General features: G+C 38.0%; 1 protein-coding gene and 1 pseudogene across 1 annotated transcript; one reads left to right on the top strand and one right to left on the bottom strand.

The window, feature by feature from the left end:
• Positions 1 to 1,819: 1,819 nt before the first annotated feature.
• LOC122023009 (E3 SUMO-protein ligase MMS21-like) lies at positions 1,820 to 5,426 on the bottom strand. Its single transcript, XM_042581110.1, has 4 exons — positions 5,277 to 5,426; positions 2,724 to 2,863; positions 2,023 to 2,111; positions 1,820 to 1,950 (listed from the first exon to the last, which is right to left on the bottom strand). The coding sequence occupies exons 1-4, from the start codon at positions 5,424 to 5,426 to the stop codon at positions 1,820 to 1,822; spliced, it is 510 nt and encodes a 169-aa protein (XP_042437044.1).
• Positions 5,427 to 20,074: 14,648 nt separating this feature from the next.
• On the top strand, positions 20,075 to 23,638 carry LOC122023008 (annotated as a pseudogene).
• The last annotated feature ends 4,066 nt before the right edge of the window (positions 23,639 to 27,704 follow it).

Below are 27,704 nucleotides of genomic sequence, written 5' to 3'. Positions count from 1 at the left end.
TAATTTCACTGCGTAATTAGTTTTGTTTTCTTTGTATCGATTTTGAATACCAACACAAGAGGCAAGCGATCTTGTACTTCGATCAAGGTGTACTTTGATCATTCAAGAACTTACTTGATTGACCAAACACATGTTTGATCGAACATGCGGGTTGCTATGAAAAGTTCTGTTCTTGTACAATATTTGTACAGAGAAATTTAAACAGAACAGAATTTCAGCGCTTTCAAGTGGTATCAGAGCATGTTTTCTGGTTCTGTGTGATTGGTTGTCGGTTAAATTATGTACTGCTCGTACATAAGTTTAGGCCGGATAATAGTAGGATGTGCAAGATAGATTAACTCTGTGGTTGCAGGCGTCCTAAGTCCAACTACTATGGTTTTTGTGTTTGTGTGTGATTTGAACCCTTGGGCATGTCGAGGTTGTTGTGTGTACATGATTGTAATAATTAAATACGGTCGGTTGCCTTATTATTATTTTTTTATATTTTGTTTGATCTAGATTACATGTAAATTCCTTTGTGGAATATAAGATCGATAAATATAAATTTTATTTCTTTTTGTTGCGGCTTTTATCGTTTCTATGCGTGGTGCTATTTTGAGGACCGGAGGCATGACGGAGAAGGAAGCAAGATAGACGCGACGGCTTGATCCATTGGCACATATTGGAGGACAACGTTAGATGAGGCCATAATAGTTGGAAATTTTATTTTCATATTTATTGCCTTTATATGTTGTTTTATGTGCTGTGATGTGTGTTGTGATGTGTGTGGATGTTAAAATTCCTCAACTTAAATAGCTAAGTAGGAGAGGAATTATTTAAATAAATTCCATGATCTCCATTACTGGTTTGTAAGTGATCCATTCAAATTTACGCGTTGGCTTTAAGTGTCTTTCTCCATATCAGATGAGTTTGTTTATGTATCACTAGATAAAACTTCCTTTATGGATGATTATAGGAAATTATTTAGGTTTGTGTGATCTTCTCCATCTGAAGGGGCACAATCCTAATTAATGGACTAAGTATCATGTAATGGTATACTTAAGCATATTTAATAGTATCTTCCTCATCGGAGTCACTGCTATTATTTGTGTGACCGAAGATGAACCAACTATTAATTTTATTTGTCATAAAGTTAGGTTGACAAGATAATAAAATTAATGGGTAAAACCTCCTCTTACAAATGTTTGAATTACACTACAACAAAAACCCTCATAGACATCGGTTTTCCACCGGTGTCTATTACATTTTCGACCGATGTCTATGAAGGCGATGTAAAAGGTCTATCATTTTAAACATCGGATTAAAACCGGTGTAGTATCACTTAACAACACCGGTGTTCGAATCGGTTATTAACCGGTGTAGTATCACTTAACGACATCGTTTCATCAACGGTGTAAAATCGATGTAATATTATATGTTAATAACACCAGTTTTGGCTGCGGTGGAAAACCGATGTAATATCAATATTGTTTAACGACGCCGATTCGATTTCCGAAATAATGAAAAACCGATATTATACAATATCTTAATAGTACAAAATTTAGTTAATATTATTATACATCGGTATATTTAACACACCAAGTAAATATCCATGTTACCAATACATAATATTATTCTTACAATATAAAAAGATAATAGATATTGTACACATCAAGTCCGTATCCACAAATTACACAAATATTCCTCTTACAACATCAAAAGATAATTAACTATAATGCCTAAATCGCATTGGCTGATGACAAATCACCGACAGGGGCTAAATCACCTTGAAAAATTATATCAAGCTTACAGTTGCAGGGAGCAGTGTTGCCATTTTCAGTCAACTTCTGTAAAAATTTTCTACCATTGTTGAATTTATGTTTGTAGCTGATGCCAAACGCATTTCATTAATTTCTATTGTAAGCAAGGCGTCGCATACAACCCGTCCAACTTGGAGAATTTTTGGGCAACCTGATAGGATATAGCTGTAATGAGCAAAAAGATCAACAACGAAAGTTCAACTGCAATAGATAGGGCACTTACCTGCAACTGGGCATCGAGGATGTGGTTTCTTTGTGCTTATGTAGTGGATTACTGGTTCCTTCTCATAAATATGCTTGCAGTCCATCCTACTTGATGAAGAACAACAGATAGAAAGAACACGGTTTATGACTTTAATAATAATAATAACATACCTTTTGCTTGGGAAACAAAAAAAAAAGTGAAACAGACTAGTCATAAGCTTCTTCATCACTTGATAAATAAATATACATTAAGCATTGTTCAAGGAATATGAACAATTGAATCAACAGAATCTGTTAAAAGGTTTTTTTGAGTTGTTAGAATGAAATATAAGTAGAAAGCTATGGAATGTTGTCTACGACATTAACATATCTCACATTGCATTCTACAAAGCACACAAATTCATAGTTCGCAACTAATCAAATAAGGACTCATGCCAAATTGAATATGGTTCAAGAAGGAACATGATTTCCAAGGAAACCAAGCTCTGCATTTTAAGAAAGAAGTTCACTTAAAATAGTTGTTTTTAGTTAACTTGTGAACCGTTTAATATTTGTTCATTCACAAAGAAAAAAAAAAGGCTCTGTACATATGAAACAATCTCACTTGACCGTTATGTTTTCATCTTTCATTACTAACAAACATAAAATTAGGAAATTTTAATTTATATTGGATAAAAACATAACTACAAAACTTTGGTAAAGAGTGAAGCACTACTTTACCAGCGGACAGGATTTTGCAATTCTGTAACAGGCTTTCCTGTCAAAGGGCACTTTATATTTAATAGGTTATTCTGGGTACTGGTTATGACTATATCTTCTTGCTCCTCACCAGGCATTGGTTGACCAACATGGTGAACATTCTGCAATAAATTATGTAATAATTTAACAATGTCACAATACTTTTCGACCAAATGCATGCTAAAATAAAATTGAAGAATACATGTTCCTCTTGTTTGCATACCCTCACATCACTAATAAAGACAATATATACATGGCTCTTGAATAACAGAAACACACTAAAGAAAAGAGGTTTTTTTTTTTCACAATTAAACATGCTTAATTCATACATAAAACTGAGAAATGACAAAAACCAAAATTCATAGACTAATTGGGAAATAGAGGAGAAAAAACTGAAAATAACTTAACCATAAACAATGAATGCAGAGAAAATACCATAAACATATGTAAGCAAAAAGTTACTATTCCAGTTTTAAAGTAAAAACTTATGACATGCATTCAATCATATGAAAATAGGCAATGCAACCATGTAGTTTTTTCATATACCAAATTGAAAATATGATCACACACTCATAAAAGAACAGCAGGATAATAAACTTCACGCATATGGTGCAACGACAATCATTAGTTTTAGTATTTTTTTTTATTATAGTCAGAAAATATGTTCTTCTCTTATGATTTGCTTAGTTATAATAGTCTTCACATTCCCTTTTGAGATGACCCATGATTTAATTTTCTACATGGAATTGGAACCATGGACAAAATTCTTTGATATGAGGTTGACATGGTGTTACTGAGGGTACTAACTGAGTCAACAGTGAGCTGGTAAAATATCCCGTTAACTTGAGAAATTTCATTTTGTCAAGACTCTTCCATAACACACCAATAAGCTTTCTTTAAATCCTTCCAGTTTCAACTATCTAATTAATTAAATATAAGGAAAAATGTACTCCAACAAAAAAATATGGAAGATACGGAAGCTATTTAAATGTTAAGCAAAAAATTGAATACCTTCAATCCATTTTTTCCAATAACATAATCAAGATCATCCGAAACAAGAAGTGACTCGAGTCTCTATGACTCAAGTCTGGTCTTTACTTTTTCTAACAACTCATGCAACTTCTCCAGAGAAAACGGGAATGCTTCCCATGCCTTAAATTCATACTCTTTAATAAGTTCATTAAATCTACATTCATAGTTTTCCCATCCGCTCCAATCAAGATGACAGTAGAGCATTTATATTCCTGGAGCCAAAATAGCAAAAAAGCTTATCGCAGCTTTTGTCCTTGAAAGGAAATGCAAGACAGGGCATGTTTTCTATGGCTTCATCGTAATAGGATTCGTTGTCTTCCAAGGACATTAGCACAACCTCAAAGCTCTCTCCGATTTCCTTGAGCTTCTTATAGATTTGTGCGAGTATTGGAGAGAACTCACTGCAACAATCCCTATTGCATGAGATGTACAAAGCCACTATTTTTCCTTCGAGATTTGAAATAGAAACATGTATCAAAATCAGCATATATCAGTAAAAAAAATTAACTAATGCACAATAATTATAGACACAAGTGATTAAGCATTTAGTATATGTTGAGGCATTTAGTGTATCAGTTAACAGAAACTTTAAACATCTCAAACAACTACTGGTACATTTGAATCACCTTAGATCTATCATTTGTGATCAAGTAGTCACGGGAAGATGAAACTAAGATACTTCGAAGAGTTTGATCCTTCTTAGCATTCTCCACTTCCTCTCTCAATTTACTGATCTTTTCGACAGTAAATGGATAGGCCTCTGTACCACAAAAACTACTATTGGCATATGAAATTGTGTTAGGGGCAAACCAGAATTGATACCATAAGTGACAGTAACTAGCATTTACCACTCAAGAGAATCATGCAAACAAAAATGATAAAATCAAGTCAGGGTAGTGTTTGAGGAAATTCATCAAACACATTGTATGCATCAATCAATTAATACTTGCAATCAAGAGATCAAGAAGATGAAACTGTCGAAGATGAGGAAGGACTTCAGTAGCCTGTGATCATTTACCAAGAGATAAATCATTTTAGTTTAATTGTTTAATTTTTTTTCTACTTAAATTTGCATAGGCATCACAAACACTAAGACACGTTCTATGTTTGCTACTATTCCTTGAAAACACTTGTCACTCTAACAAAATGAGCATGAAAATAGAGTGAGCACTGCAGAAGATCACAAAATTTCAAACAATAAGAAAGCCATAACTTTGCTGAGAAATTGGAAGATCATTTTCTACTTACAAAATGCCAAGTCTTCCAGAGTCGGCAATGAAGAGATGGCCATGAAACAGATCATATCAGCTAAGGTTAACATTCAAACCCACAGAAGGTCCCCTCTCAGCAATAAGTTCGAACAAAAATGCAAAATATGCATTTAACTCCTGATCAAGCTCAAATTGGTCAAGTATGGAAGAACTGGTACTTTCATTTCGGATGAAAGACAAAAATACTTGACATTTGTTACCCAGTTCACAAATCGATAACCATAAGGAGTACTTGGGGAATATTTGACATTTGGTGCTCGACATCGCAGAGCACGGAGAGCTCAAAGGCCTTCTTCAGAAGGCCTCTCCGGTGCTTGGAAAAGGTCACCTGCCGGCTGGCCAGGTTCTCTATCCTCCTCATCTGCGTCTTCCCCCTCACCATGTCGACCGATTAGTTGATAACACACCTGGAGGCAGCGCCAAATCCTACCGCGAGCAGCAAAATCAGCGAGTAAGGAGCTCCGATCAGTCCTGGCCACGCGAGGATCGACAAGGAGGAATCAAATCAGAAGAAAGAGATGAGGAATCGAGGTTATTGTTGGTGCGGTTAGCACTAACGATTTAACCCAGGTTTTGATGAATGACAAATAGGTTAAGTTAGTTTTGTTGTTGTCTGACACTTTGATCGAGTGTGCAGGAAAAGTCCAGCTAGGTCGACGGGCTGACCGGATAGCTGGCAAGAAGTCCAAGCGGGTTGACGGGCTGACTGGACGCTTGGCGAGAAGTCCAGCTAGGTCGACGGGCTGACCGGATAGCTGGCGAGAAGTCCAAGCGGGTCGACGGGCTGACCGGACGCTTGGCGAGAAGTCTAGACGGGTCGACGGGCTGACCGGACGTCTGGCAGGTAAGAAAGGTAAGTCACTGGAAGGGAGTGACTGTGAGGACGCGTTCCCGGGAAGGGGACATTAGGCGTCGATCCGGCTTAGATCCATTTCGGATGTCTAAGTCGAGATCGTGATTAGATTCCGGTCTCGGAGAGACGGAATCTAAGTCATACTCTTTTTAATTATCTGTTGAACTTTAACTGTGCTGACAATCTGTTTTACAGGAAAAGGGAGTTTTCTGGAATAAGGTAGTCCGGGCGCCCGGAGGTCCGGGCGCCCGGAAAGCGAATTTTATCCAGCCAAGTCGTCACCACGTGGAGCATCTTGGTTTGAGCAGTTACGTCACACTCCAGGCGCCCGGAATAGCATATAAAAGAAGCCCCAGGCAGGAACTTCAGAAATCAATCAAGCTGAGAACTCTTCTACTGCTGGTCTTGCTGCTCGACGCTCAGTGCGACGCCAACAAAGCTCCGACACTACGCTTCGTCTTTTCCCTTTTGTCGGTATTTGTTTTTCAGTTTCATTAGCATTCCCTGTACGGTTCTGTTGTAATTATTATTCCGAATTGCTAGTGATTGCCCAACGAAAGTGGTCAAGGACCACGGGCCTTCGAGTAGGAGTCGTCACAGGCTCCGAACGAAGTAAAACCACTGTGTCTATTTTACTTTTCCGCTGCGTTTAAACTCTTGTTTTTTCGAATCGATATTCACCCCCCCTCTATCGAATCTAACGGTCCTACAAGTGGTATCAGAGCAGGTACCGCTCTGATTTGGTGCAACCACCAATCAGACAGGGGGTGAATTGTTTTTGTTTTTTTTAATAATTAATTTTAAAACTGGTGTTTCGTTAACTTAATATTTCTCTAATCAATTTAAATTAGTGCAACACGAATCTAGATTTTTTTTCTCTCTATTTTTCTCTTCCCGCACTACTAATCCAAGACCAAGTCTTGGGATTTTTTTTGGTTATTTACCTGTGCACAGAATGTCCCAACAAGAAGGATTCAGCACAGTGCGACCTCCACTCTTCAACGGGGACGACTGCGCATGGAGGTCTACCTCAAAACAGACTTCGACCAGTGGATGAGCATTACGAAACCTTACAAAATTCCAGTGGACAACGCCAGGAATCTAGTGGATCCTGAAGACTGGACAGCTGATCTCAAGAAAAAAGCATCAACAGAAAATAAAGCGATCAACACTCTACAGTGCAGATTGACAAGAGAAGAACTGAACAGAGTCGGTCCACACAAAAACGCTAAAGAGCTATGGGACAAGCTGATCGAACTACACGAGGGAACGAGCGACACTAAGGTAACAAAACGAGACCTGCTTCTAAATAAAATTTTTAATATAAAAATGCAGGAAGGAGAAACAGCGAATCAACTACACGCAAGGATCAAGGACATCCTCAACGGGCTTCATGCGATAGGCCACCAAATGGAGAACAGGTACTCATTAAACGCCTTTCCACGTAATAGTTTGTGGGCATCAATAGTGGATGCCTACAAAATTTCTAAGAATCTTTCCAACTTAAAATTAGACGAGCTGTTTTGTGAATTAGAATTACACGAACAAACTAATGCTGGAGCCGAGAAAGGTATAGCTCTATTTGCAGGTTCCTCCAAAGAAAAGAAAAGCAAGCCTGAACTTGAAGAAGACTCCGATCAAGATTCTGAAGACGAAGAACACCTGGTGAACTTGGTAAGAAAAATGTTCATCAGGAGAAAGAGGAGCTTCAGCAAAAAGGATCTTCAAAAGATCAGCTCTCCCTCAGAACAAAAGAACGTGACTTGCTACGGCTGCAACAAAAAGGGACATTACAAGAACGAATGTCCAAAACTAAAGTTTGAAAAACCAAAGCCAACCAAAAAGAAGGCACTCAAAGCAACGTGGGACGACTCCTCGGACGAATCGGAGGAAGAAGAGCAGAAACATCAAAGCCACCTCGCACTGATGGCCCGCGAAGCCGAAACAGAAAACGAGTCGGAAGATAAAGACGGGTCTGAACCCGAAACAAGCCACGAGTCCGTACTCGTTTCCGAAGGCCCGAGTGAGGAAACCAAGTGGATTTTAGACAGTGGTTGCTCCAAACATATGACTGGAGATCACACCAAGTTCACTCAACTCACTTACAAAATCCTAGGAACAGTTGCCTTTGGAAACAACGGCAAACTCAAGGTAATTGGTATAGGTAATATTGAATTAAAATTAGACTTTATAATTACAAATGTCTTACTTATTGAAAACTTTAAATATAATCTTCTAAGTATAAGTCAATTGTGTGATACTAGGTATAAGGTCAAATTTCTATCTACAGAATGCTCAATCAAACATCTAGATAATCCTACCATAAGCCTAAAAGGTTTTAGAAAAGACAACATCTATGTCATCAACTTAACCATTTCTTCCATTAAGTGTTATTTAACACAAAAAGAAGAAACTTGGTTATGGCATAGGAGGATGTCTCACACCAACTTTAGAAATATAAGTAAACTAAATGGACTTGTAAAAGGATTACCAAAGTTACCTAACTTAGATTCAACCATATGTAATGCTTGTCAACAAGGCAAACAAACTAAATCAACCCACAAACAAACAAATCAACCACAAACTATCTCAATCTTAGAACTCCTACATTTAGACCTTTTTGACTCCCATGGAGTCAAATCTATAAATGGAAACTTATATTGCTTAGTAATTATAGACGATTATTCTAGGTTTACTTGGGTCAAATTCTTAAAACATAAAGATGAAACTTTTGAAATTTTTTCAAATTTTTGCAAACAGATTGAAAACGAAAAAGATATCAAAATTAAAAGAATTAGGAGTGACAACGGGGGAGAATTTAAAAATCACCACTTTAACAGTTTTTGCCTAGAAAACGGTTACCATCATGAGTTCTCATGCCCTAAAACCCCCCAACAAAATGGAATTGTAGAAAGAAAAAATAGAACCTTACTTGAAGCTTCTAGAACAATGTTAAATGAGTATAACCTACCTAAATACTTTTGGGCAGAAGCCGTTAGTACAGCCTGCTATGTCCAGAACAGAACAACAATAAATAAAACTCATAACAAAATGTTCTTCGAACTGTTTTATAATAAACAACCAAATATAAAATATTTTAAGGTATTTGGGTGCCCAGTTTTCATCTTAAATACAAGAGAACACTTAGGAAAAATTCACCTCTAAAATTGAAAATGGAATTTTTGTAGGATATTCCCTAAATAGTAGAGGCTACAGAATTTACAATAAGGTTACCTTAAAAATTGAAGAAACTACTAATGTAAAGTTTGAAGAAACTAAACAAGACATAGGATTTACACAAACACCTGAGTTTGTTCCAGAAACCAACCAAACTCTAAGTCATGAAGAAGAGGAACAACATCAAGAGAATCAACCTCCTAGAACAATAAGGGTTAACCCAAATCATCCAATTGATCAAATAATCGGTGACCCAGACTTAAGAGTTCAAACCAGATCATCCTTTAGAAACCTAAGTCAAATTTCATTAATCTAAAAAATTGAACCCAAAACTGTGGATGAATCCCTCCTAGACCCAGATTGGATAATAGCTATGCAAGAAGAACTAGCCCAATTTGAGCGTAATGAGGTCTGGGACCTAGTTCCACCACCTAAGAATAAGAAAATAATAGAAACAAAATGGGTATTCAGAAACAAACTAAGTGAAACTGGGAAAATTACTAGAAATAAGGCTAGGCTGGTTGCCAAAGGATTTAGTCAAGTTGAAGGACTTGACTATGATGAAACATATGCCCCAGTAGCCAGATTAGAATCCATTAGAATGTTACTAAGTTATGCAGCCCATAAAGGGTTCAAACTATACCAAATGGATGTTAAGTCTGCCTTTCTTAATGGACTAATAAAAGAAGAAGTTTATGTAGGTCAACCTCCTGGGTTTGAAAGTCTAGAACACCCTGATTATGTATTTAAGTTAAAGAAAGCATTATATGGACTTAAACAAGCACCCAGGGCATGGTATGAAAGGCTAACATCCTACCTAACATCTAAAGGATTCAAACAAGGTCAAATTGACCCAACCTTGTTTGTTAAATCATTAAATTCAAACATATTTATTGCACAAATTTATGTAGATGATATAATATTTGGTTCAACAAATTCAGATTTTTTAGAGGAATTTATTAATCTAATGGAAAAAGAATTTGAAATGAGCCTAGTAGGAAAATTAACATATTTCTTAGGATTACAAATCAAACAAACAAATGAGGGAAATTACATTTATCAACACAAATACACTAAAGAATTACTTAAAAAATTCGGAATGGAAAATACAAAAGAAATAAAAGCACCTATGGCAGTAAACACAATCTTAGATAATGACCCAAATGGAAAATTAGTTGACCTAAAATATTATAGGAGTGCAATAGGTAGCCTACTATACTTAACTGCAAGCCGACCTGATATTTTATTTGCAGTTAGTATGTGTGCACGATATCAAACTTGTGCTAAGGAATCCCACTTGACACAAATCAAAAGAATTTTTAGATATCTTAAAGGAACAATAAATGTAGGTATTTGGTATCCTAGAACCAATAATTTTGAACTAATAGGGTATTCTGACTCAGATTATGCTGGATGTAAATTAGACCGCAAGAGCACAAGTGGAGGATGCCAATTATTAGGTTCATCACTTGTTAGCTGGTTTAGTAGAAAGCAACATTGTGTTGCTCTATCTACAACTGAGTCAGAATACATAGCCATAGGTGAATGTGTTGCACAATTACTATGGATGATGCATACTCTAAAAGATTTCAACTTAAACATTACAAATGTAAAAATATTAATTGACAATATAAGTTCAATTAACTTAACCAAGAACCCTGTGCATCATTCAAGAACCAAACATATTGAAGTTAGACACCACTTTATCAGGGATCATGTTACTAAAGGTGATATTGAACTCAAATACATTGAGTCCAAATCAAATTTAGCTGACATTTTCACAAAACCACTCCCTGAAAGTGAGTCTAGCAACTTACGCCGAAAATTAGGAATGTGCTCAATAGACTAGAAATTTTAAGTTTCAAAATTGCTTTCAAAAATCACTCTTTCAAATTATAAGTCAAATTTGGTTGTTTTCAAAACTTTCCATTTTTAGATTTTCAAAAACAGTTTTGGCCTTAGACTAGTTTTGAATCCTTAGAAAGCATGTACCCATAAGACTAGTTTTTGAGCATCTCACCAACACCTTAGGTTTACCTTGCTTGTGTTTGACAAACATAGAAAGGGGTGAGATGCATAGGCCAACTGTCTGGACTTAAGATGCTTATTTCAGTGCATCAACATAAGTCTGGACGTTAAATACAATTCAGACATTAATCAGATTAAAGTTCATCAGTCAAGTCAAACACTGACTGGTTATAATTAACTTAATCTGACTAACCAAGTGAAAGCTACTATCTTCTGATAGTCAGTTAGTAGCTAATTGGTTAGACAGCTGGTTAGAGTAAGTATCAAGTTCAGGGGGAGAATAAACTCAAATTTTGTATGTTTGAAAATGCTTTTTAAAACCTAACATATGTTTGAACATTGATTTACAAAAAAAAAAAAAGTTAAATTTAACTAAGTATTTGAAAAATGTGAAAGTTTAATCCCACCTAATTTTCAAACCTGATTTGAAAAATTAACTATTTCCAAAATTAGCCTTAAAAATTAATTTTGACAAAAATTGTATTTCTTGAAAAGTTTAAATTTTGCTTTGTTTTAAATCAAAGTTGAAAAATTTACCTTTTTGAAAATTAAATGTTACTTAAACATAAAAAGTAAATTTGAAAAACCTGTCTTGAAAATTTCTACACGCTTGAAAAGTTAAACTTGATTCACTTTAACTTTTCAAAACTCAACTTGTCTACCCCAAGTCAACTTGACTATTTTTTAACTTGGTGTTAAAAATTACACTTTTATCTTTCAAATTTTGAACCAAACTTAGCTATCTTTCAAAATTTGATTACCTGTTACAGTAACTCTTCACTATGGTTATTTACCTTTGTTCATTTTTTTTTTGATGAATGCCAAAGGGGGAGGAGGGTTAGGTGGTTAAGTTAGCTAAACCAATTTGAAAATACAAACTAACTTAAAACCACATAAATGCATGTTGTTTTTTGCATATGTTTTCACTAACTTAACCAGGTTGTCATTCCATCAAAAAGGGAGAGATTGTTGGTGCGGTTAGCACTAACGATTTAACCCAGGTTTTGATGAATGACAAATAGGTTAAGTTAGTTTTGTTGTTGTCTGACACTTTGATCGAGTGTGCAGGAAAAGTCCAGCTAGGTCGACGGGCTGACCGGATAGCTGGCGAGAAGTCCAAGCGGGTCGACGGGCTGACCGGACGCTTGGCGAGAAGTCCAGCTAGGTCGACGGGCTGACCGGATAGCTGGCGAGAAGTCCAAGCGGGTCGACGGGCTGACCGGACGCTTGGCGAGAAGTCCAGACGGGTCGACGGGCTGACCGGACGTCTGGCAGGTAAGAAAGGTAAGTCACTGGAAGGGAGTGACTGTGAGGACGCGTTCCCGGGAAGGGGACATTAGGCGTCGATCCGGCTTAGATCCATTTTAGATGTCTAAGTCGAGATCGTGACTAGATTCCGATCTCAGAGAGACGGAATCTAAGTCATACTCTTTTTAATTATCTGTTGAACTTTAACTGTGCTGAAAATCTGTTTTACAAGATATACATTTGCCTCGGACTAACTTTGTTTTGCAGGAAAAGAGAGTTTTCTGGAATAAGGTAGTCCGGGCGCCCGGAGGTCCGGGCGCCCGGAAGGCGAATTTTATCCAGCCAAGTCGTCGCCACGTGGAGCATCTTGGTTTGAGCAGTTACGTCACACTCCAGGCGCCCGGAAGGAATCCAGGCGCCCGGAATAGCATATAAAAGAAGCCCCAGGCAGGAGCTTCAGAAATCAATCAAGCTGAGAACTCTTCTACTGCTGGTCTTGCTGCTCGACGCTCAGTGCGACGCCATCAAAGCTCCGACACTACGCTTCGTCTTTTCCCTTTTGTCGGTATTTGTTTTTCAGTTTCATTAGCATTCCCTGTACGGTTCTGTTGTAATTATTATTCCGAATTGCTAGTGATTGCCCAACGAAAGTGGTCAAGGACCACGGGCCTTCGAGTAGGAGTCGTCACAGGCTCCGAACGAAGTAAAACCTCTGTGTCTATTTTACTTTTCCGCTGCGTTTAAACTCTTGTTTTTTCGAATCGATATTCACCCCCCTCTATCGAATCTAACGGTCCTACAGTTATCAGATATGGGATCAAGAAAGAGTGGAGGAGGGCGACTTCTAGTGACCCGGCGACGACTCCAAGCCACACAGGCAGCCTCTTCTCACCCAAAGGGAGGAGTTGGAGGAGATGCGGTGTGGTTGGACGGAGAAGCAAGCATGTCCTGTGTTGATCCTGATCGGGAGAGGAAGGGGCGTTGATCTAGGAAGGGGAAGAGGGAGATGAGGCGACGGTATACGGTTGACGGCGCGATATAGGTTTAGGTTTAGAGGGAAGAGTGAAGTGTTGCAAATTTCGGCTAAGTATTGGTGGGAAAATTATATTATTTTATTTTATCATAGACACCGGGTTTTAAAAACCGTTGTTAAAATCAGTGTCTATTAACGAAAAAAAAGGCGCTCATAGACATCGACTTAAAAACCGATGTCTATGAGCGAAAATCTACGCTTATAGACACCGGTTTTTGGAAAAACCGGTGTAAAATACTCAAAGACATCGGTTTTTGCTTAAAACCACTGTTGTTCCACCGATGTCTATGAGGGTTTTTCTTGTAGTGTTAGTATACGTCCACACTATCTGTAACGACCCGGCCCCTTGGTCCCTTGGGCGACCTAACTGGTGACCCATTTGGCGGGCCCTTGGCAGTCCCTTGGGCGGCCACAGTGGCGGCCCAACTGGCGACCCCTTATGTCGTTGATCGACGACCCTCGAGCGTGTGTCGTTACTCACAAGGTCTTCCCACCCCTAGCTAGTGAATTTTTGCCTTTCCCAGGATTCGAACTCTAGACCTCAAGGATAAGTACTAGAGTTTATGAATCTTGGTAGCCAAGTCAGCGCCGCTCACTTGGCTATCAGGATTCATAAACTCTAGTACTTAGCCTGGAGGTCTAGAGTTTGAATCCTGCGGAAGGCAAAAATCCACAGCTAGGGGTGGGAAGACCTAGTGAGTAACGACACGGTCGAGGGTCGTCGGTTGAAGACATAAGGGGTCTCTAGTTGGGTCGCCAGTTGGGCCACCCAAGGGACCACCAAGGGGCCGCCAAATGGGCCGCCCAAAGGGGTCGAGGGGTCGGGTCGTTACAATCAAAAGACGCCTTTTTATTGTAACGATCCGGCCCCTCGGCCCCTTGGGTGACCCAACTGACGGCCCCTTGGCGGTCCCTTGGGCGGCCCAACTGGCGACCCCTTATGTCGTCGACCGACGACGCTTGGGCGTGTGCCGTTACTCACAAGGTCTTCCCACCCCTGGCCAGTGGATTTTTGCCTTCCCCAGGATTCGAACTCTAGACCTCAAAGATAAGTACTAGAGTTTATGAATCTTGGTAGCCAAGTGAGTGCCGCTCACTTGGCTACCAGGATTCATAAACTCTAGTACTTATCCTGGAGGTCTAGAGTTTGAATCCTAGGGAAGGCAAAAATCCACTAGCCAGGGGTGGAAATACCTTGTGAGTAACGGCACACGCCCGAGGGTCATCGGTCGACGACATAAAAGGTCGCCAGTTGGGCCGCCCAAGGGCCCGCCAAGGGGCCGCCCAAGGGGCCGAGGGGTCGGGTCGTTACACTATCGTGGCATATAAAATTCACGGTGTTTTGAGGTGTTGGTGAATTTAAATTATATTGTTTGAGGAATCAATATTATTTTAAATTCTAAAGTTTCGACCAAATATTTTATTTTGTGATTCTCAGGATCTCAAAATTATTTTCAATCCTCTTGCTGTTATTTTAAATGAAAACAAACTTACTAGTCCAAATTATATTGATTGGAAATGAAACTTGGACATTGTCTTAACTGTTGAAGAATACAAGTTCGTACTTCTTGAGGTCTGTCCTAGCGTGCCTGATAAGGATTCTATTGAAGAGAAAATAGAGAGACATAGGAAATGGGTCAAGGCAGATGATATGGCGCGGTGTTACATTTTGGCTTCTGTGTCAAATGTGTTACAACATTAGCATCAGGCCCTACCCACTGCCTATGACATGATGCTCAATCTCAAGGAACTCTTCGGACACCAGAATCGGGTTGCCAGGCAGGAGGCCATGAGAAACTTAATGACGACCACCATGACTAAGGGGACACCCGTAAGGGATCATATCCTCAAGATAATGACTCATTTGAATGAGATGGAAGTCCTTGGAGCTAAAATCGATGGGGAAACTCAGGTTGATATCATTCTCCAAACGCTGCCCAAAAGTTTTGAGCAGTTCCTCCTGAATTAAAACATGAACAAAAGGGTTTATTCGTTAGCGGAACTTCTAACAGAACTCCAAGCAATAGAAGGGCTATTTCGTCAAAGTTCTCAAGTTCACATTGCTGAAAATGTTTCGGCCTCTAAGCCGAAAGGCGGAAAGAAGAAGAAGAAACAAGTTGGTTCGGCAAAGAAAGTGATTCGACCTCTAGGGACTGGGCCGCAGGCAGGTGTGAAGAAGCCGAAAGGCAAGTGTTTCACATGCAAGTAGTCTGGATATTGGAAGGTGGACTGTCCTCGCAGAAAGGGAAACAATAATGGTATATCTTATTCATTAGTTGTTGAAACATGTTTATCAGTGTTATCTACCAGTACCTAGTATGTAGATACGGGAACCACTGATCATGTCTGTAATTCATTGTAGGGGTTCTAGGAAACCAGACGACTACATGAAGGAGAGATCACCGTCTATATGGGCAATGCTACGAGAGTGGCGGCTATTGCAGTGGGAGATGTTTATTTATCTTTTGATAGGAATAAAACTTTGATTTTGAAAAATTATCTTACATACCATGTTTTAGAAAGAACTTGATTTCAATTTCTAAATTATTTATGGATGAATATTTTGTTTCTTTTGATGATAAATTGGTTGTCAAGAAAAATAGGGTGGTTATATGTTTTGGTGCATTGGTTGGAAATTTGTATACTCTTAATCCAATAACTCCCACGATGCAACAAATAGAAATTAATAACACATCTTCTAATTCTAATAAGAGAAAACAACCTTAAAAAATGAACCAAACATATCTTTGGCATCTAAGGTTGGGTCATATTAACTTGAGTAAGATTCAAAGGTTAATAGCCGATGGACCTTTGGGTTCATTGGTAGTGGAAAACTTTCCGACCTGCGAGTCATGCTTGGAAGGAAAAATGACCAAAAGGCCTTTTAAGACAAAGGGGTATAGAGCCAAAGAAGTGTTGAAATTGGTTCATTCTGATTTGTGTGGGCCTATGACTATCCAGGCAAGAGGTGGTTTCGAATATTTTGTCTCTTTTATAGATGACTATTCGAGATATTGGTACATTTACTTGATGCGCCAAGTCTGAGTGCTTTGATAAGTTTAAAGAGTACAAGGCTGATGTGGAGAAACGTCATGGTAAAAGTATTAAGACACTACAGTCTGATCATGGTGGAGAGTATCTTTTAGGAGAGTTTAGGAGTTACTTATTAGAGACCGGGATTCAATCCCAATTATCTTCACCTGGTACACCCCAACAGAATGGTGTGGCGGAATGAAGGAATTGGACTATTATGAAAATGGTTAGATCAATGATGAGTTATTCAGAATTATCAAATTTATTTTAGGGATATGCATTGGAAACGAAGGTGTACCTTCTAAACTTGGTACCTTCTAAGTCAGTACCCTCTACTCTCACAGAATTGTGGAATAGGCGTAAACCTAGTTTGAAACACATTCGGGTTTGGGGTAATCCAGCACATGTGCTGAAGAGAGATACTGATAAGTTGGAATCACGTATAGAAGTTCGCCTGTTCATGGGATATCCTAGAGGAACGAAAGGTGGTTTATTTTATGGTCCTAAAGATCATAAGGTCATTGTTAGTACCAATGTCCAATTTTTAGAAGAGAACTATGTAATGAACCACAAGCCCATGAGTAAAATTATTCTTGAGGAAATAGGAGAGGACACTTCTATTTTAGTACAAACGGTACAAGATGAGATACCACAAGTAACTGCAACACGTGTCACAAATGATGCACAATTATAGGTAGTGCCTCATCGTAGTGGAAGGGTTATTAGACAACCTGAAAGATTCATATTTTTGGGATAGTCTTCGGACTTGATCCCTGGTGAACATGAAGCTGATCCCTAGACATATGATGAAGAACTCCAAGATAAAGATGCAGCATCTTGGCAAAATGCAATGAACTCTGAAATAGAATCTATGCATTCTAATCAGGTCTGGGAGATGGTAGAACCACCAAATGGTGTAAAAGTCATTGGATGTAAATGTGTCTATAAAAGAAAAAGGGGAATAGACGGGAAGGTGAAAACCTTTAAAGCGAGGCTTGTTGCGAAGGGGTATAGTTAGAAAGAGGGAATCGATTATGAAGAAACTTTTTCGCTGGTAGTCATGCTTAAGTCTATCCAGAATCTTTTATCTATTACTGCTCATATGGATTATGAGGTTTGGAAAATGGATGTCAAGACAACTTTCCCTAACGGAAGTCTTGAAGAAAACATCTATATGAAGCAATCAGAGGGATTCATTGTGAAGGGCAAAGAGCATCTTGTGTGTAAGCTCAATCGATCCATTTATGGACTGAAGCAAGCTTCGAGATCTTGGAACATTCAGTTTGATGAAGTGATCTAGTCTCATGGATTCATTCAGTGTCCAGATGAGTCTTGTGCATATAAGAAAAGTGATGGAAACATGGTGACATTTCTTGTATTATACGTAGATGACATTTTGCTCATTGGAAACAATGTCAATATGTTGTCAGACGTAAGAGTATGGATGCCCAAGCAGTTTGATATGAAGGACTTGGGAGAATGTGAACATATTCTTCGGATCAAAGTAATAAGGGATCGTAAGAAAAGGATGTTGTCTGTATCTCAAGCTTCATACATCGATACTATCCTAGCTTGTTTTAGCATTCAAAACTCCAAGATAGGTTTTATACCTTTTCGGCATGGAGTACCTTTATCTAAAAAGTTGTGTCCTAAAACACTAAAGGAGATAGAGGAGATGAAGGCAGTTCCTTATGCTTCGGCTGTAGGAAGCCTAATGTATATGATGCTATGTACGAGACCAGATATCTGTTTTGCCGTGGGCATGATTAGCAGATATCAAAGTAACCCAGGACTGGGACATTGGACTACCGTAAAGCATATATTAAAGTACTTGAAAAGAACTAGAGATTATATGCTGGTTTACCAGGCAGATGATTTGCTTCCTGTGGGTTACACGGATTCAGACTTCCAATCAGATAGGGACAGCAACCTCGAGGTATGTGTTTACTTTGGGAGGTGTAGCCATAACATGGAGGAGTGTTAAGCAAAAATGCGTTTCAGACTCCACCATGGAAGCTAAGTATGTGGCAGCCTCTGAGGCAACCAAAGAAGTTGTATGGCTCAAAAACTTCTTGATGGACTTAGATGTGATTCCTGGACTTAGATATTAAAATATTAATAGATATTTATATGTTTGTTTAATACTCTAAATATGATATAGATTCCTTTTAGGAATCATAAGGCTTGACTCATGATTTCAAGATTTAGTTTAACATAAAGTATTTATAAATATGATTAAACCCTTTTGGGTCACTTTAGGACCAGTTAAAAATTGACATGTACTAATCATATTTCATGTAATTTCTATACTACACATTCATATCTTGATTTATATCATTAATGACATTGATATTTTGATTACTATTGGGGATTGTTATAGTCATATATAGTAGATATGACTTCTTTAGTACTATATCAATGAAGTTAATAGACCAAATTATATACAAGGGTATTTTATACCCATAAAGTTTGATATCAACTAAAGTTATCACTACAAGAGAAACCCTCATAGACATCGGTGGAACAACAGCGATTTTAAGAAAATTCCGATGTCTTTGAGTATTTACACCGGTTTTTTCAAAAACTGGTGTCGATGAGCGCAGATTTTCGCTTATAGACATCGATTTTTTAGCCAATGTCTATGAGTGCCTTTTTTTTGTTAATAGACATCGATTTTAATAGCGGTTTTTAAAACCCGGTGTTAATGAACCAAAATAAAATAATTTAATTTTTCCACCAATACTTAGCCAAAATTTGTAACACTTCACTCTTCCCTCCAAACCTAAACCTATAGCGCCGTCCACTGTATACCATCACGACGCTACCACCACTTTCCTCCTCGCCGCTGGCCATCCAGCCATCTCTCTCAGCCTCACCTCCCTCTTCTCCTCTCCAAGCTCTTTGCGGAGACAGATCTGAGAGCTCCCGAGATCCAGTCGCTGTCGGATCTTCTTGTCGATGAGGTAAACTTCCTTCCTCGACCCGGGATCTAGGCGATTTCTTCGTCGCAATGTACCTCTCTTGCATTTTCCGTCGAGATCCAAGGACCTACGATTCTGGATCTGCTATTTTTATCTTCAGATTCTTGCTTAAAGTTACTGTGTTTGGGTTTTTTTTTTCATTATCTTGTTGGTCCAACGGTGCCTCAGATCGAGCTGCCTTTCCAATTTTGTTGCTCCGTCTGGTAATTTCTCTTTTCTACTTCCATATCTATACGATTTCTCTGCTGCATTTAGTTTAATTTCTCCTCGGATCCATCTTGTATTAGCTTTGTAGGTTGTGACCTATTGTTTTCACATGCGGAAGGAAGAACTTGCTTTTTTCCATTTAGGGTTTACTACTTATTTCGTCTTGGTGTTTATTAAATTATTACTTGGTTATGATGTTGAAAAAGCTTAAAATTAGAGTTTTTTTTTAACTTTCTAGATTCGATTGTTTACGCATTGATTTTCATTTATTTCTGAAGTAGCTTTTGTTGCGTTTATTATCTAGAAGATTTCTCTGTTGAAGGGAGAAAAAGGGATTCTAAGGGTTGAATGACACGTTGCTTTGTTTTTGACTCAGACTTCTTCAGTCATCTTGTGAATTGTGAAGGAAGTTGGTGTTGGATCTTAGGCCTGAGTTATAAGAAGAAAGAGCATAGAAGAAACAGTTCCAAATGAGGTCTTTTTCATTCTCCAAGAAATTATCCTCATTGTCTACATTGGCTTTACTGGCCGTGTTTCTGTTTTGCGTCTCTAGTAATGCATTTTATCTCCCTGGTAGTTATATGCACACCTACATACCTAGTGAGAGCATATATGCCAAAGTTAATTCCCTCACCTCCATTGAGACTGAGCTCCCATATAGCTATTACAACCTTCCATATTGCCATCCACAAGGTGGAAGCAAAAGGAGTGCAGAGAATTTAGGTGAGCTTCTCATGGGTGACCAGATTGATAACTCTCCATACCGATTCCATGTTAATGTTAATGAATCACTTTACTTGTGCACCACTAATGCATTGAATGAACATGAGGTTAAACTTTTGAAGCAGAGGACACATGATCTCTACCAAGTGAACATGATACTTGACAATCTATAGGCAATGCTGAAACTGAACATGTATGATAAAGTTGAGTCTGTGAGCTGTCCATTGGAGCTTGACAAGTCTCAGACCATTCGAGAGCAAGAGAAGATTTCTTTTACCTATGAAGTTGTATTTGTTAAAAGTGACATCAGATGGCCATCAAGATGGGATGCATATCTAAAGAATAATATTTATGAAGTTGTGTTGGGCGTCCGCGCATGCCGAGGACGCCCAGCCGCTTCATGCACACGCCGCTGGCCAGCCCCATGCGAAAGGCCATGGTCAGCATGCTGAGTAGCCGCTCTCACTCATGAGTTTCTTCCTGTTTTCCATTCAAATTATGCTTTTTGTTTGATTATGATCCTTCTTTACATTCTCATTTATAAAAAGATTGTTAGATTTCTGCCTGACATTTTTAGCTGGTAGTGAGCATCTTGGCAAGATTGAAGTAGAAGGAGAGAGGCTGAAGGAATCTCAATTCATTAATAAGTCTCTATCAGCTTTGGGAGATGTGATCTCTGCTCTTGCCTCCAAGAACCCACATATTCCATATAGGTTCCTTCTAATGCTCATAGTCATATGCTTCTATTTTACTATCTAAACTAGTTTGAATTTTTCATTGTACTAAAGGAGAGATGTATTTTGCAGGAACTCTAAGCTAACACATTTGCTCCAGAGCTCTCTAGGTGAGAAAAAACCTTAAGAATAGTAAACATCTAGCTGTGATGATCTTGTTGTTTAGGTTAAAAAACAACAGCTAGTTTATACCGTTATTTTTATTGTCAGAAAAAAATTTGACGCATTACCCTTCACTGATAATTTTCATTCACAATAGGAGATTGCAAGACACTCATGTTTGCACATATTAGCCCAAGTTCAGCAGATTTAGGTGAAACATTATGCTCACTAAACTTTGCTAGCAGAGTCCGAGGCATTGAACATAGTCCTGTTCGAAAGCAGACAAATTTAGCAGAGAGTTTCAAGCTTAAACAAATGGTATATCTATTTTGATTGCATATTGGGCTACTGTTGCTAGTTTTAAAATTTTGTTCTATTTGGCAATACATATGCAGGTTTTGTATCTTCTGCAATTATGTGATGCCTAATAAGAGTTATTGTACAGGCTGATAAGCTCCTTCAAAGTGAAAAAGAAAACATAAGGTTGAATGAAAGCTTGCAATTGATGGAGCTGAAATACGCATCTCGGGAGAATGTTTTCAAAACATTGCAAGATAAGTAAAGTTAGTCAACCCAGTGCAAAAAAGTAAAGTTAGTCATAACAAAGTTGTAGTGACCAAATTGCCCACATACTTTTATTAGTCTAGCTTATGAGGAACTTGAATGGCCTCAAGAAGGTGATCCAACTGATAGTAATTGAACCAAATGAAGATAGTATGAATAAATTATTTTATATATTCCAAGAAAAATCATAAGAATCTACTATACACCATGCATCACTATATTTAGCTTCTTTCAAATCAGTTGCCTTATAACAGATTGATATGGGTTAGGTTTTGTGGGTCTTCAGATGAGGAAAGAAAAGGAAAAAAGAGTCAAAGGAGGAAAGCCAATAACGACCGATGCACACTCCAGAGCAGAGATAACCTAATATCGGCCAATACATGCCTGCCGAATGAAGGTAGGCCAACATCGGTCGATACATGCCTATCGAACGAAGGTAGGCCAACATCGGTCGATACATGCCTATCGAACGAAAGTAGGCCAATATCGGTCGATACATGCCTATCGAACGAAGGTAGGCCAATATCGGTCGCTACATGCCTGCCGAACGAAGGTAGGCCAATATCGGTCCATACATGCCTATCAAACGAAGGTAGGCCAATATCGGTCGATACATGCCTATCGAACGAAGGAAGGCCAATATCGGTCGCTACATGCTTGACGAACGAAGGTAGGCCAATATCGGTCGATACATGTCTGCCGAACGAGGGTAGTCCAATATCGGTCGATATATGCTGTCTGTATAAAGGTAAGTTAATAACAACCGATACGCATGCCAAAGCAAAGATAGCCCAATATCGGTCAATACATGCTTGCCGTATCAGGGTAAGTTAATAACGACTGATACATACTCCAGAGCAAAAGTAGACTAATATCGGCCAAAAGGATTAACGAATGCCTTAGAAACATGTTGAAAAAAAATATTATTACAAATAGAAGTCACATGAAGAAGAATCATACATGAATATATCGAATAGAATAATTTATGATGGAGAGTATATATTTTTTTGGGGGAAATATGCTTTCAGATTGTCTTGCAGGCGCTAAACGACAAAGAATGTACATCTGGGGTACAGAAAAGATTCCTTAAAAATCATCTTCCTCAAGTACCAGCTGATGTCATAACGAACTCTAACAAACCGGGGTCCACTTCATGACTACGGAGGTTATATGAAGTGGTATAAAAGGGGGAATCCTCTCCGTTGGCTAGGTAAGTTCACATCTCTAATTCTGGGGCTACCGTTCATCTTCTTTTCTTCTTCTTTCCTTGGCGTCAAGAGTGAGATCCCTAACTTGAGCGTCGGAGGGCCTAGCCAGGGATTCCCACCCCGGTCTTAGGTCACTGACGATAGTGTGATTGGTCTCTTGTGCGCAGGGAGCCTCGGGAGCTTGAAGGTTTTCTTCCGATCCGCTCTGGGTTTCTCGGATCGAGGTTTCACCGTCATTATTCTTCGTCATTACAGTGGGTCTCCTGCTCCCGAATTTCCTTCACGGTCAGCTTCTCAGACAGGATCACAGATTATTTCAAATGTGTAGATCAAAGAAGCTGAGCAAACAAGTAAAAATTACTAGCAAAAGGTTACTTATCTCATTTTCAATCTCTATTTGAGTAGAATTTACAACATCTTTAATTTCTCTTATGTAAGCAACAAACTGCTTTATATCCATATTGACTATTTTATTCTATTCAGGTAAGAGAACAACCAAGAAGGATGTTGCAAAGTTCGCAAAGCCTCCAGTGGCTCCTTTAAGATGGAGGCCTCCTTTACAAAGAATCACCAATTAGTTGTCACCCTCAGGACATCAAACAAGTAGAGGTGCCCATCCAGTAATAGAAAAGAGAATTGTCTATTAACAAATAAAACTACTGGGGAAGATTGAGTTAAATCTCTGCACAGAGCAAGAAGGATAACGTTGGCATCAGTAAGAAGAATATTTGTGTACTATCTATTACCTTTTGATGTTGTAAGAAGAATAGTTATGTGTAATTTGTGGATACTGACTTGATGTTCACAATATCTATTATCTTTTTATGTTGTAAGAAGAATATTTATGTGTTGGTTATATGGATATTGACTTGGTGTGTTTAGATACATCGGTGCATTTTTATTTGTGATTTTCTTAGTGAATTAATAATATTAACTTAATTTTATGATTTGCTTGGTGATAATATTAGTTTTTCACTATTTCGGAAATCAAATTTATGTCGTTAAACAATACTGATATTACATCGGTTTTCCACCGCTGCAAAATCGGTGTCATTAACTAATATTACATCGGTCGTATACCGCTGCCAAAACTGGTGTTATTAACTTATAATATTACATCAGTTTTACACTCGATGTCGTTAAGTGATACTACACTGGTTATAACCCGATGTCTAAAATGACAGACCTTTTACATCGCCTTCATAGACATCGGTCGAAAATGTAATAGACAGCGGTGGAAAATCGATGTCTATGAGTGTTTTTCTTGTAGTGTATATTCGTATAACATATACACATCACATGTATCCCAAGTGGGAGATTGTTGGATTTAATCTCTTTAAGGTGGGTTTAATGTAATTTGTATATGCAAATATGAACCAAATTTGTTTAAGTGATCTAACTTAAGGTTATTAGGTTTTGGTTTATTGGATGTTGGTTGAATATGTCGAACTCTTTTAGTCTGATCTATTATTGTCTATGGGCTAATAACGAATCAAATCCTTTATATAAAGAATTGGTTGCCAAGGGCTTAAGGTATGATCTTGACATATCTTTGTTCCCCATTGATGAAGAGTTTCGGTGGTGTCACCCTAATCCCCTTAGAAAACCTTTCCTCTTACTTCTACTTCATCTTCTTCCATAGGTATCATTCAAATGACGCTATAGGGCAATGACTTTTTCAATCAAGTTCTTTGTCATTGTCATTGTTTGTGATTTATCTTGTTTTTCCATATTCTTGATGAAACTAGATTCATATTGTATTTCCGGTTTAGAATTCTTTTCAACTTTAACTCGATGAAAACTATTTTACATAGAAATACTTTTATATAAAAGAAAATCTTTTTCAATTAGTCAAAATTACTTTAAAACTATTATAGAAACTATTAAATAATTATTATTTATAATTGATAAACAATGTAGCAACTATATAATGGCTGTCATAATATTATAATCGTCATTAAATAGTTGTTTAATGATTGCTAGTGCTTCTCTCAGGGCATGGCATAGATAATGGGTGTATAATATTTTTAGTGTAATAGTCAAAGATTGATTCTCAAGAACGGATGATCTAGAGTTTATCTTATCATACACCTAACACCTATGTAACTACATTTATTTCCCTTTATATTCGTGGAACCGACATTAGACGATCATTAATAAAGAGGATATGCATTTAATGATGGCTAGTAGTTAGTAAATAGTTTTAAAATATTTTTTATTATTTAAAAATAATTTTAATTAAGATTAAGTAATTTTGAATAAATTTATAAAGATTTTTTTTAATATAAAAATATTCTATATATAATATTATTGATCAAATTGAACTAAAAACATAATTTACTTTAATATATTGTGACGAGTATATGGTTAAGCATTGTAATAGCTAACTGCTATAATAATATTAGAATAAAGATATTTTCTATATATATAATATCTTGCATAACTTATCTTGAACGACGATGGACGACATTCAACTCAGCCTTTACTTATTTTTTTTATTTCTCTCTCATCTGCATATAACTCTTATCTCTCTCCTATATATAAGGTGGTTCTAGTTTCTACAAACTAGCACCAGTGTTGGTGCTAGTCTTTAAAGACAAGCACTAATGTTGGTTTAAAATCAGCACTACGTTGGTGTTGGTCATTAAAGACCAGCACTATGTTGGTCCTAGTCTCTACAAACCAATACCAGTGTTAGTGTTGGTCTTTAAAGACTAGCACCAGTGTTAATGCTATTCATTGAAACCAAGACCTACCCTGATGTTGGTCTTTCAAACTAACACCAATGTTGGTTTGTGATGTTGTGATTGCAAGCGCACGGTTATCGTCAAGTAATAAAATTTATAAAGTCGATCCCACGAGGATTAAAGTTTAAATGCTAGTTGGTTCTACACTTCAAATTTAGGTAGACAAAATCGGATAGATGTTTATTTTAAGATTTTTGAACTAAATATAAAAGTAAAGAAAGTAAATTGAGGAAGTCCTTAGTTCAGAAGATATTTTAGGTCGAAGGTTTCATTGTAATGGTGGATGTTGTGCTATGAATTAGCCTGTTCCTAGTCCTCTACTTGTATGTTTGCATGATAGTCTAAACATCTACCAAATTCCACCCCATGATGGTGTATCAGAGTGCTTTCCTTGCCAGTAACCAAGTATGCCATCAAGTAAAGAAGTAACTTAGAGAGTCCGAGTTTTCAGTATAGTACCTCTTGTCACAAGGTCTCCCCTGGGTGTACGTCTCTAGATTACGCTGGTCACTTGTGTAGCATATGATTAGGGAAAACTCATAGGTCAAGTGATAGATTTATCAATATATAGAATCGTCCTCCCTTAGGAGGTTGTGCTCCATATAAAAGGATAGTTACCTTTGATACTCAACTCCAAATAAGTATCCTAAGGTCATGCTGAGATATATCGGAACACACACTCAAAAGAAATGATGATTTATGCATCCAATCAACAAAAATTTAGGTTCACACACAGTCTTGATATAGACCCACAACAATGTTTTTAATTCAGAATTAAGATCTATGCATACAGAAATGCAATCTAGATAGACAAATTCATGATCATAAGGGAATGCCTCTATGCAAGCATTTCAGCAAATAGAACAAATGCATACAAGCGTCATCAAACTAGGTCATTGGCAATTCTATAGAGTTTACATCATACACACATTACAATTACATCCTACATCCTAGAACAGATTAAATCTACTCCATAATAGTTATAAATGCAATCTAAAGACTCAAAATAATAGAAATCCAAGAGAAGGAAGAGGAAATCTTATCCTTTGATGTCAAGTAAAGTCTTTGGATGCAGATCTTGGCGTGCCGACAAGGATGGAGCAACAGAACAACCTTTAATCACCCAAATGATGCCTCTAGATGTAAGGATTTGACCTAGATGGTCTCTTCCTTTCCACTAAACTTCCTCCACTTGTGGAGGAGATGAAGTGCCCCTCTTATAGAGGTGTGGCACGGGGTGGTTGTGCCTCTAACACGACCTCGACATGACTCCAGCATTTGGACGTGCCATTTGGCACGGCCAAAGCCAATTAATCTTGACCACAAGTATTTGGCCGTGCTAAATGGCACGACCCCTTCTCTGCTGCTGGCTTCTTGGCCATGCCATAAGTCACGGCCAGAGCCAGTTTGACTCTGTCTACACAGCCAAGCCGTGTGGTTTGACACGACCGAAGCAAAGCAACTTTGCTTTGCCTCTTCTTAGCCATGCCAATTAGCACGACCAGCTCTTCAAAACTGCACTTTAAAGTTCACAGTCGTGCCTCAAGGTATGGCCAAATCCAATTTGGCTATGGAAAATGGCATAGAAAGCTTTTGGCCGTGCTTTAGTACACGACTTCTCCCTCTTCTTATGCTATTTCTTCTCTCTGGTCATGCCATTTGGCACACCCATGTCTTCTTTGCTTCCTTAGCCATGCCTTTGCACACGACCACCATCTGAATCTTCTTCTGGTCGTGCCTCAAGGCATGGCCAGACCCAGTTTGGTTCTGAAATGATATGAGACTCCAATCCTTACTTCATTTGATCTTCATTTGCGTCTTTAGCATTCTTTTCCACTCTAAATTACTCCTGAAAGTTAAAACAAGCAACTGATCAGATCTCTGGATGCAAAGTAATAATTATGCTGAAATATGATAGAAAAGGGTGCAAAAGCATAGATCATAATCAAATGAATACAAAAAGATGTGCGTTAAACGATAATAAAATAACATATATAATCTACACATATCAATTTGAAATCA

The sequence above is a fragment of the Zingiber officinale genome, chromosome 9B (assembly GCF_018446385.1).
Source record: "Zingiber officinale cultivar Zhangliang chromosome 9B, Zo_v1.1, whole genome shotgun sequence".
NCBI classification, from domain to species: domain Eukaryota; kingdom Viridiplantae; phylum Streptophyta; class Magnoliopsida; order Zingiberales; family Zingiberaceae; genus Zingiber; species Zingiber officinale.
This window is presented reverse-complemented; position numbering and strand designations above follow the sequence as displayed.

Coding starts and splice junctions, on each gene's coding strand:
- LOC122023009 (XM_042581110.1), bottom strand. CDS start 5,426: ATGGTGAGGGGGAAGACGCAGATGAGGAGGATAGAGAACCTGGCCAGC. Junction 2,864..5,276: donor AAATGTCAAATATTCCCCAA/GTACTCCTTATG, acceptor AATTTATTGCAG/AATGTTCACCATGTTGGTCA. Junction 2,112..2,723: donor TTGCAAAATCCTGTCCGCTG/GTAAAGTAGTGC, acceptor TTCTTCATCAAG/TAGGATGGACTGCAAGCATA.